General features: G+C 37.1%; 1 protein-coding gene across 1 annotated transcript in view; it reads right to left on the bottom strand.

Annotated features, from left to right (window-relative positions):
* ap3b2 (adaptor related protein complex 3 subunit beta 2) overlaps nt 1–12,174 on the bottom strand; it is a 56,093-nt gene that overhangs the window by 15,828 nt on the left and 28,091 nt on the right. Inside the window, exons 9-17 of the mRNA XM_008294527.1 lie at nt 10,873–10,970; nt 7,661–7,715; nt 7,449–7,520; nt 7,283–7,345; nt 7,037–7,169; nt 6,621–6,730; nt 6,214–6,390; nt 3,247–3,433; nt 1,825–1,943 (exon numbers count right to left, since the gene is read on the bottom strand). Of these exons, the coding sequence (XP_008292749.1) occupies nt 1,825–1,943; nt 3,247–3,433; nt 6,214–6,390; nt 6,621–6,730; nt 7,037–7,169; nt 7,283–7,345; nt 7,449–7,520; nt 7,661–7,715; nt 10,873–10,970 (1,014 nt within the window). The remainder of the gene's footprint in view (nt 1–1,824; nt 1,944–3,246; nt 3,434–6,213; nt 6,391–6,620; nt 6,731–7,036; nt 7,170–7,282; nt 7,346–7,448; nt 7,521–7,660; nt 7,716–10,872; nt 10,971–12,174) is intronic.

Here is a 12,174-nt window from a genome sequence, read left to right as displayed (position 1 = left end):
GCACCACTAACTCACCTAAGTAATCTATTGGTGAATGTTACACTAAACTCTAAATTAGCTTTATTGTGGTTATTTTATTCCATTCTTTTATATTTTAGTTAGTTTTTAATCCTTTCCATTGTGATTATTTTATTTGACTCATTTATATATTTGATGTTTTGTCTCATCTTTGTTTTATTCCCTGTCTGCTTTGTGCAGCTTACAACTACATAAATAAAGGAATTAATATAATAGTTTATGATTTTTTGTTAATATTATTGTTATTATAAATGTATAAAACAATGGTCATTATTGAAAACTAAAATTAAATGTTTAGCAATTAAATGTTAAATGGCTAAATTTCATCAAATAATTTCAGAATTAGTAGTAATTTCATAGATATTTCAACAGCTGCTACAGATTCCAATTTAAAATCTGTAAGCAAAGACCAGAGAGGAGCCTTCTCAGCCCTACATCTGGTGTAGAGAGGCTGCAGTGCTGTCAATTAGCGGTGGCAAGACCTCAGAATGACGTCACAAGCTAATGTGATTCGATAGCTGTCAGGCCACAACAGAGAAGCCAAACTGGGGGATGGCATTACAAACCAAGCTGAAGCAATGAGGTATGCTGTGAGAAAATAAATCGAATGTCAGAAGTTCGATTTAAAACAGTACTTAAATTACCACGACATAAAGTCACATGACAAATAAAGGCAGAAAATATGTTTACTGTTTTAAATTGATTTCTAATTACTATCAAATATGGAATTAAATATGAAAATGGCACTAAAAGTGAATAAAAAAGCTTTGAAAAATGGACAAAAGTCATCACTTTTTTACTTCTTTGGCTGTCTGAAATGCACTGAACTCTTGGTCTGGTCTTTTAGAACCCTGTCTCTTTTGTAACACCAGTCAAGTCAAAATAAAATGCACCTGTGGCCTCATCTTGAAATCTGCATCACAAGGAAAATGACAAGTTAACACTTGGTATGGAACATTAGGCTGTGAGTTAAAAAGCTCTACTATCAACACAAACAATAACACTTGACAACAAAATCAAACCTTGAGGTTGAGTCTCGATTTTGACAAAGAAGTGACACACTCAAGTTTTGATTTTATGTCCATTTAAAAGCACATTGTTGCTTATGAGCCGATGGCACATGGAGTGAATGGATGGAGAAGAAGAGGAGAGACTCTGGAGAGTTGGGACAATGCTCTACAGGAGAGGGCAAAGTGCACTCTTAAAAGACAGAATTTAACTTGTGTTTCTGCTTGAAAATTTGGAAAACGAAAAAGAAACACCCTGGCTACAGTTTCACGATACCCCTCAGTTCGCATGTGCTATTGGCTTAAACAACTATGAGAAGTCACTTGGATGGGGCGAGTGAGCCGCTGCTGCCGAACAGAACAAGTGCAGCAGAGAGGATGAGAGCAGCTGAACTGTTTTCACAATGATTTAGGTCTTTTCCAATTTAGATTTTAATTCTAACATTTTCTCTCACTAATATCAAACTTTTCCTCTTTTCTCCTTTGTGACTCATTCTCCTCCATGGAGGGGCGAGTTGTTAAGCAGCATCCATTTAGAGGTGTATGGAGGCCAACAAGGATGCATGTTGCTGATGAGCTGTTAATGCTAATGAGCTGTAAGTGAATGAATGATGGTCAGTGAAAGAGAAATCAATGTTATATTGGAGTTAGTGTGAGGCTCTGGTGACTCTGTCCAACCCCTCTGAGGCACTGCTCTGGGGAGGGAGCAACCCTCACTCCCCGCCATCTTTTGGGGCCCCCAGAGGGCCCCTGTGTCTCTGTATGTTACTGTTCCCACTGCACGCACAGACTCCTTCACCTCCACGTTGCGCACGGAGGGGTCAGGGGCGGCTTCAGGCCAGTCAGGCAACTCCTGGTAGCCCCCAGCCTTGGCATTCAGCAGGTGGGACAATGAACCCAACTGGAAGTGGTCTCGATCTGCAATAACACAAAGGGAAATGAATGAAATGAAATGAAAAATACTTTATTTATCCCAGAAGGGAAATTCAATTGAAAGAAAGCAAATCTGCAGTAACACACAGGGATAACAACTACACAAGGGGTACCGTAATTCGGCAGCTTTGGGAGATGTAAACAGACCGTAATCTAGCCCTGAAATACAACTTGAGAGCAACTTTGAATACATTTTAACGAGTGATGCATAATATTAAAATTTCTGGCCGATACCGATATCCGATATTAAGATTTCTGATATCGCCTATAACCGATATGACTGATTTTGATATTCAATTTTTGTTCACACCGAAAAATGAGTATAAGTAAGCACTGTGAGAACGTGAAAACTATTCAAAAGAAGTCCATAACAAGTTAGACCACATAGTCTTCTTTATTACGTAACAAAAGTAAAACATATTTAACATGTTTAACGTTCAAGTCCAGGATCATTTAAGTAAAAACATCTGTGAAATAGCAGCAAATTCCGATATCGATATATAGGAAAAAACACTAATATCGGCTGATACCGATGTGGTTGCTGATATATTGTGCATTCCTAATTTTAACCAATATTTCAAGTATGCTGAGCTAGCTATCAACAGTTCCTGTTTATAATACCCCCGTAGATAAACAGATAAATAATACTAGATTACACAGAAGAAATCTTAAAACATTAGGATTCTTTGGAAAGTTCTATGGTTGCAAGAAACAACATCTGTCAATGATTTTAAAGCAAATTTATGCAAGATAGTTTGCAGAGAGCGGAGATATTGATATCCTCAAGTATAAATCTATAAAGTCTATAAAGACGTATGTTGTTACTCTGTAAAAGGATACATTATGTTTCACAGGCAATGTTGCAGCTGCTGACTGTGTTAGTAAGTCGGACAGTTCAGTGAATAACTAACATCCCACTCCTTTAGCCTAACACAGTCTCTCTCTAACTTTACTCTGGCAACAAGAAAATGAATAATTAATTTTGTGTGATCACTTTGTAGTGACTCTCATATCTGTTTGGGGTCCAAGTACTGAAGATAATTAAGCTCTAATAAAATGCCTCAAATCAGTTCTGTCCTTTAATTTTAAAAAGCCACTTTGTCAAAGTCAGGAAAACTAGAAATAAAAGATCACAAACGAGAAAAAAGAATTACTGGCAGTTCTGAGCACACATTTGTATAATCTCTGTTTCAGTGTTCACGGTTATCGCAAGACATAAAGCAATACTTTGTAGCTGTGCAGCTTTCATCTCTCTCCAAGCTGAGATCAAGGCAGACTGGCTCCTTACCTTTAAATGGAGACTCGAGGACAGGTGCAGGTTTAAGGGCGAGGAACAGTTTCTTAGCGTACTTGCTGAGCGCTCCACTCTTCTCAGTGGGCACGATGAGCTGGCGGATGAAGCGCGCCCGGTCCCGGATGTCATAGTTCTGATCGTATTTGGCCAAGTTGAGGACATACTGCGTCAGCAGTTTAGTCTGCGAGGGGGAAGAATAGGAAGGACACAGAGGATGAAGAGAGGACAAAGGATATCTATCTGATGGGTTGATGCATGTACAGGACACAGTATGAGTGTGTGCAGCTGTGCACATGTTTTTGGACTCCTCTAATGGTTAACAAGTCATTTAACGAGGTCTGGTATCACGACCCAAATGTGATAAAAGGCAGAGGATACTGCACTGGGTAATTTGACAGGGTGCCATTAGGTTGTTGCCAGATGTTTCTTATGGTTTCCTGATTAGTTAGTAATGTATTAATAGGTAGCTAGGATGAATTTGAGGGTTGCTATGCATCTAATCAGTTAAGTGACAGTAACATGTTCCTTCTTAGTGTTACTGTTTGATATAGAGGAAAATGGTTCACTTATATATGGTCATATATTGTCTGGGAATAAAAACATTTAGTAATTTACCTCCTCTTTCTGTATTATTCCTTTTATTTCTTTATTTTGTCCAAGGATAAATTATTGTTAGTTAAGCACGTGATCTGGTGGGTGTTGACAACAACCCAACAGTATATAATGTAAATATTTCCAAAAATTAAAAATAAAAAAATGGACACAATAATTTCAGAGACTGTTCATCACTTCAATCAATAAAAGTAAAACATTCTAATTAGAGGATTGCTATTAGAGATTAAGCTGACTCCTGTTCAGTTATTCATTTATTTTAACTGCAAACATTTTGCTCTCTGTAGCTTCTGTCCCATTATCCCAGTTAAAACACTGAAATGTAATGTTGCACGTAAAGATAGGCTTATCCTAATAAAGATGTCTTGACAGCTTGGAAGAAGCTCAGGATTCATCCAGAGAAGCTTTAATACAAATATTTACATCTTATAAACCAGAGATTTGTGTGGAACAGTTGATCTGACGGGTGTGTAGAACATAAAATGTTGTTTACCATAAGATTCTGCGTTTACTAAGTTCTGCTGCTGTGCCATGTGTGTAAATGTGCACATCACTCTCAGTTTAAAGACACACTTATTGTTGCTGCTGCAGCGTGATGCTGCAGGTACTTATTGAAGTCAGAGGAAAGAATCTGTATCACAGACAGCTGTGGGCAGCAAAGAGGACTTCAGTAGATCTAATGTTCCTGCAAAATCCCAAATTACATTTAGTGACACCTAAAAAAAACATTATTGAAAGACTCAGACATTTATCTAACATGTGTCAGATTTGACTATGTCACATTAAGAGCTGTGTTTTGACAGATGTGTCAGTGTGTTATGTAATAGATGCGACAGAAGAGAAGCAAAATAAATAAAAGTTGATTTGTGATGTTGCAGAGCTCTGGGTGTGCATCTCTGCTGACTGAAACACTGGAAACGTCTCTGCTCGATGTACGAACTAACTCTACAGCTGGGAATGCATCCATGGGCTGCGTGCATCTTGTAATGTGCAGCAACATATTTTCCCATTCCAGTTGACGCTGCACTTTAAGTTCTGTTAGATTAAAATACGAGTTTTAAGGATTTGTGGCTGCAGGGCAGATAAATTATGAATTGAAAATAAATAAGAAATAACACAAGATATACAACATTAGAGAACATACACATACTCTACTGTGTATTGGAGGGGAACAGATTAGTATATTAATCAGTAGCGTGCTTACAATCAAGAGATGTGATTTAATTGTTGGTTACAGTAGTTTAAAAATGTGTTTGTGCTTATGGTGTGGTTCAAGTGATTCTGGTAATGGAAGTGAATAAGGGCAATCAGGACCACCCCGTTCACTTTGCCAGTCAGAGCTCATGTACAGTCATCCTCAAATGTATTCATACCCTCCCATAAAAGAAGGAAAAAAAAACAGCTGTTACTGAAATAAGTTGAAATTGACAAAAGAAATAATACATAAAAATTTAATGAAAATCATGACATTGTTTTTGAATTGTGGTTCAACAGAAATATATATATATATTTTTAAAAACAACCCTTTGATCACTGCAATCAAGTGTTTTCTGTAACTCTCAATCAGACTTCTGCACCTGCTGACAGGTGTTTAGATTTTGGCCCACTGCTCACCAGCAAAGTGCTCTCAATTCAAAAGCAATGTCTTATTTCACTACATTATAATTTAGCAATTTTTTATTTATTACTTTTTTCAGTTTCTAGTTATTTGAGTGATTATTGTGAATTTTGCCTTTTCTTTAATGGAAGGATATGAATACATTTGAGGCCAACTGTAAGAACCCATTCTCTGAGATTAATGAATGAAATACAAAGTTCGATGGGTTTGCGTTCTATTTTGCAGTTTTTTGTTAAATTCACACAGTCAGAATGAATCAAATGTAAAACACACATCACAAATGGGATTCACACTCAAAAAGGTTTTTGACAACAACAAAAACAATTGTGGTCTGTTTGCAACTACACATACGGTACCTACAAAAAACCTTCACCATTACTTCTTTCAGTTTCTAGTTATTTGAGTATATTGGGAATTTTGCCTTTTCTTTATTGGAAGGGTATGAATAAATTTGAGGACAACTGTATGACTTGTCATTTAGAACAGTGTGTTTTCAGTGAAATGAGGACAAGCTGAATAGCTGAATGTATGAAATGTAAGACTATAAAGGCTGTAAATTGCTGGACAAGAAAGTCAGAAAAAACCTGACTGGTTTCTCAAAATGTAAAAAAAATATCAAAATCTAAGCACACTAAAATGTTAAGGTAACCTAGATGAGGGTTTGAAGCTTACACTCTTAGTGTTTTATAGTCCCTTTAAATGGTAGTTATAGAAAAACATGCCCTTCACACCTGTTTGGAGTTGGTAAGATACAGCTTGGCAGCCAAATTGATGATTTGAAGCTTGACAATGTCCTCCTCATTAGTGAATGACTTGGCCATCTTCCTCAGAACGTCCGGAGCAATCTTAGGTACATGTTCACAATATTCTCCAATCAGCCACAGGATACTGGCCCGCGCCATCGGCACCTGGGAACACAGGTTGAATTAAATGGTTGTGTACATCTGCCTCTTTTAGGGATGTGACTCGCAGAAATTAAAGCAGATTTTCTTTGTCAAGGTAAATAGTGTTTTAAGACCGCAGCACTCTCAGCTGAAACTTTGTTTACCAAAACAAATATTAGATAAACACTAAGAAGACATAGCAAGAAAAATCCAAAGGAAAGACACAAACAGCAGTTCATGACAGCTACTCTCACCTGGATGTTGTCTGTTAGTTTGGCCATGTGCTTAATGATGTCGCTGTGCTTCTCTGGTTGCATCTGCAGCAGCTTCTTGATAACAACCACTGACTCGGCGACAACCAGCTCTGTGGAAGAGTTAACATCAGGAATAAACGCTGATTCACTGATGGCTTTGATACATCTTCTATTAATCTTAGGCTGTTTGATTAAAATTAATTCAGTTTAAATTCAATCCCAAGACAGGTTCCTCATTTTTACCTTTTATTTATTAACGTGTTTAACCTCAGTCCAGTTCCAGTGTTTAAGAATTCAGGTTAACGAGCTTAATTCAAGTAAACCAGGAACCAATATTTCATACCTCTGTCCATATCAGTTTATTCCTCCTACATAAATGTAATTAAGCACCTTGAGTGTCATACAAAAAGACTCACCATCTCGGTTGGACAGCAGCTGCACCAGACCGTTCAGACATGTGTCCCTCACCTCCCCGATGTTGGTAGCACAGCGGCCGATGGCTTGGATTGTTGCAGCCACGAAATCTTTATCCATGCTTTTAATGTATGTCTACCAGAAGAAAAAAAAACAGACTCAGTATAACAATACAAAATGGAAGGCCGGAGAATTTCTACTTGCAACACAGATCTTCCAAAAGTTGGACTTATTCCCTTTGAGTGTACCTGAAATTCTCTGAGTATGGTAGAAATGTTTGTCTCATTGGCGAGATTAGTAAGAACCTCGAGCTGCAAAAGACAAAAAATACAAAACAAAAAAACATTCATGTTCACATTGATCTCCAGAAACCACTGGACATTTTGGAGTATACTGATAACAGAGAAAGCAAACCTTTAGGACTTTGATCTGAGTTGGGTCTGTGGAGCGGATGTAGAAACTTTTCAGGTATGGTTCAAACATGCCCTGTAACACAAATAGACAGGAAGAAAAACAAAGCCTGAGTGAATCTGCAGCTCTGTCAGCATTTGATTGAAAGTGCCACACACACACACACACACACACACACGTACAGATAGAAATACAACCAGGCGCATCTCACTCACCCTTCTCTTAATCGTCATTGTTGCCACGTTCTGAAGGACGACATACTGGACTTCACTGAGGGAAGAGACGGATGGAGGAAAGACTGATGAACAAAATGTCCCCTAATGGAAGACCGCAATGAAAAAATATTTGCTTTTGATTTAAAACATTATTATGGTTGAGGCTGAAATCCAACAGCATGACATACAGTCGTCCTCAAATGTATTCATACCCTTCCCTAAAGAAAAAGGCAAAATTCACAATAGTCACTCAAACAACTAGAACCTGAAAAAAGTAATAATAAATAAAAATTTGCTAAATTATAATTTAGTGAAATACGACATTGCTTTTGAATTGTGGTTGAAGAGAATAATTTAAAAAAAACAAAAACAAAACTGTCCTGGACAAATTAGAGCACTAGAGCAGTGGGCCAAAATCTAAATACCTGTCAATAGGAACAGAAGTCTGATTGATAGTTACAGAAAACACTTGATTGCAGTGATTGGCTCAAAGGGTTGTTCAACTAAATATTAGTTTACGGGTCCTGTCATGCTTGTTTGCTTGTTTTTTTTTGTTTGTTTGTTTCTTTTTTAAAAAAAATATTTCTGTTGAACCACAATTCAAAATCAATGTCATGATTTTCATTAAACTTTTATTTATTATTACTTTTGTCAATTTCAGCTTATTTCAGTAACAGCTGTTTTTTTCCTTCTTTAATGGGAGGGTATGAATACATTTGAGGATGACTGTAAATGTTGGAGCAGCACTGACTTATAGATTTCCTGTTTATAATGGATTGAGCATTTATTTACAGTTGACCAGATTACTCCGATCATATTGAAAGGTCATTGATTTATGGTTGAGTAAGACATGATTGTGTGGTAGACAGCACGGTGCAGAGCTGAATGCCACAAATGTCCTTTTTTGTGACTATATCAGGTAATAATATCAGGTAATATTGTTAGGTAATATTGTTCGGTAATCCTACATGTGATTAAACAGATGTATTCAATTAGGTGTCTCCATCAGTTCCATTGAAATCGGCATTGTGTATAGTCAGATGACATGCTAAAAAATATTTACTTATGCAGCATCAACAGTGTACCAAGGAGGACATGGTTGGGGACAAGAACTCAAGGTGGCACCAAATATGCCATCTGCAGCAGGCTAGGGTTGGATACACCCTAGTTACTGGAGACCACTGTGGTGTGGTCAGTTTCTCATTCAGAGAGTGGAAAGTTGTGGTTGCATGAAAGGTGAAAAAGCCTCCTTAAAGTGCACAGATCTGCATCAGTATGAATGACAGTGGGAAGGAGGCAGTGAAGAATAAGTTAAACAACAACAAAACGATCAAGTATGCCTCTGAAACACATTTTTTGAAGTAAATTGTGTTCTTTTAAGACTAAGAAGTTTATATTGAATATTGAAGTAAATGTATGGTCAGGATTAATGAACAAAAAGATTAAGCTTTTAACAACATGCATGTAACATACATGATACCATAAAGGACAGGTCAGATTTTTTGATTTAATTCTCCCAGAGCTCTTATTTTACCATTAACCATGCAGCTGAACAGTTTTTGATATTGTATATGGTATCATTGTATCACCTTTTCTGTTATCATGTTTGGTTCAGGAGCTATGATACAAAATTTGGTGATGGTGAAAAGTAATGGCTACATTTCTAAAAGCGTTTGTGAATCCAAACTGTGTAAAGTTTCATGCTTTAATGAGAAAGTGAAAATAAAATTTGTCAGAAATCCCCTGACTGTTGTAGCCTATAGCGCTAACAGCTAACTAGCAAAATGAAAGTCAACTTAGTATATAAAAAGCCTCTATACACCTTGTAGTGAAGTGAGATTTAAAGGAAAATAACACAACATAATTGCCAAAAGACACCAAAAAACAGTTTTTCCACATTGTGCCGTGCTTGTGAAATTTACATTTGCCTCTGCCATTGAATTGTGCCCATAAAGGGACAAACTAGGCTACAGCTAATTAGACAAAAATATTGTCACCTGTGTGGGCTGCAAAGTTTGTGTTTAGTTTTTTTTATGTCTAATTTCCATGTCTTAAAAACAAAAAAACAAACAAAAAAACGAAATTAAACGAATTAAATTAGGGCTCTGTTGGAGTATTAAGTATTTTAAATTCTCAGATGTTCATTTTATTACTCTTCCTAATGTGAAGCACCTTGAGATGTCACTTGATTTTAAAGCGTGATATACAAATACAATGTATTTATTTATTATTTATTTAAACAAAATTAGAGATTTTGTTGTTTGTCACATGCCTAAAAATGTACATAGAAAAATATTAGCATTTTTGCAAGCACCATAGCTCTGAGGTAAAAGCTTAAAAATAGCCTGCTTGGTAGTTCGCTAGCTAAAGCTAGCTCAGTAACAAAATGCTCAAGATATCGTGGCTTTTCAAGCAACAGTTCATTGATATGCATTGAAAATAAAATCAAAATGACAAAAAGCCTTTCATATTAGCTCTCTAGTTGAAATTCTAAGTTAAAGATGTTCAAAATTTCTTACAGCTAACTGTTTTTAGGTGTGATTGTTTGGTGAAGCAGTACAAAAACCTGGCAAATAAGAAAATGCTTTCAAAGGTTTCTGTAGTTTTCTTGTTAAATATCTAGGCCTTGTTATTCCAGGTAGCAAATCCGTGTGGTTGTTATGCGAGCTGAAACACCACAGACTCCATAGGATTAAGTCTAATGAAACATATTGAACAGTACAGTGGATTTCTGACAAAACTCCCACAGAGAGATGCTGCTGTTTGGTCGCTGCTGAATAATGATCCCATTACAGCACACCCAGAGCCACACGACCACTTGTTCAATAAAAAGCTGGCAGACTGCAGGACTTACAGCCAGGAGGCCACCGATGTGCTGTCATCACTCCTTATGGTTTATGCTTTCATGTTTACTTCTGCTTCACTGCGCTCCCTGTTTAATTTCACTTTCTGCTTCAGGGCTCCAGAGATTTGTTTTACTACCTGCACTTGTCATTTTGTTGTTGTCATACTGTTTTCCACTTTACTGAGCTTTATGGTCATTATAGTTTCCTTCTCTCTCATCCAGCTGTGTATTTTGTGCAGCTTCAACTTACTTTTTGTTGCTTTGCGGGTGAGACTTAAGGTGGCTGGTTTGAGCACACTGGGTTACTTTTGGAATATGCTGGTATAGAGATTTGAGTTCATTTCGAAATAAAGTCAGTAAAGCTCACCTGTGGCTTCTCAGGAGACGTACCAGGGCCTTAGCGATCACACCAACCTCTGCTTTAGGAGCAAGGTGAAAATACAGCTGAGCCACAGCCATCACCACCTGGAATGTGCAGAGAATAAGAAAACACATAGTAGGAGTAAATCTTGTGCAGTGAAACAACCAACAAAAAGTGCACTGTAGAGTCCCTTTTTAGTAATGTGATCTGATGGCATTCAGCTCAATTCATTAATTTCCAGCAGTCCGGAACCAATGCTTCACTGCCTCATACCACCTTATGTTGCAGTGCAGTTTGGATTTATTCTGCCAGCGTGTTGAATATGCATGAAGGAACTAAAGCAAATGGTGTTTTTCTGTATTTTTACCGCACTCAGCTGAAAACCTAAGAAATAATCTGCCAATTGATTCAGTCAAGTGACATGGTTGTGATTTTTTATTTTTTTCTTCAGTGTTAGTTTTAACTACTCAATCAGCATATTGTACACAAATTCAAAGCTGCTTTAACTCATGAAATGCATACATTGCAAATATTGCTATATTACTTCATAAAAATGTTGGTATCTACTGTCTCCTAAAGGAAATGTCTGGCTGTTGATTTTATCTGTTTGCTGTTTGGTGCTCGGCAGCTTTTCCAAGCTTCTTTTTATTTAAAATGTTGTCATTTGATCCACTATTGACATAAAAATATGGATTTGAGCCACTTTAAGCCTGCAATAACTGATTTGTTTGGGGGCAGCAGAAATATTGATATATCACCAAATCAGGTACTTTTTAGCAAACACTTAGTTATTTACACTTGCAGCAGTGATGGAGCAACATTGTCATTTATTTGGAGACGTGTTTCTGGCCACTTGATGAATGTAAGACAAAATATATCACATAAACAAGAGTGGGGGAAGAAAACGTTCAAAGACATAAGTGCAAAAGGAAGCCAACTGGTAATTATTAAATCGATGCAAAAAGCGATTTTCAAAGCTTGTTGATCTATGCTACCAGCAAGATAAGCATATTTTCTGCTGCTGGGTTTTTTAGTTCTTATGTCACCTAGAAGCAACCAGCTGGACAGCAACAGTGCAAAGGCTGAATAATGTGTGACGGGGGAATTTTCTAACAACGAATGTGGAACAAAACAGGCCACCCAAGGTGACCACAGCAGCACTAATGTAGTGTGATGCTTTATTAATTTCCTTTGGGAAATTGTAACTCGTCCCCATTTCTGAGGAAGAGGTCAGCTCTGATTAAGTGTCTTGCTGAAGGACATTAAAACGTTTAAATGCTTGAGTGACAGGGGCTTGATAACATGAAC

This window comes from Stegastes partitus, unplaced genomic scaffold (assembly GCF_000690725.1).
Source record: "Stegastes partitus isolate 25-593 unplaced genomic scaffold, Stegastes_partitus-1.0.2 Scaffold21, whole genome shotgun sequence".
Classification (NCBI taxonomy): Eukaryota; Metazoa; Chordata; class Actinopteri; family Pomacentridae; genus Stegastes; species Stegastes partitus.
This window is presented reverse-complemented; position numbering and strand designations above follow the sequence as displayed.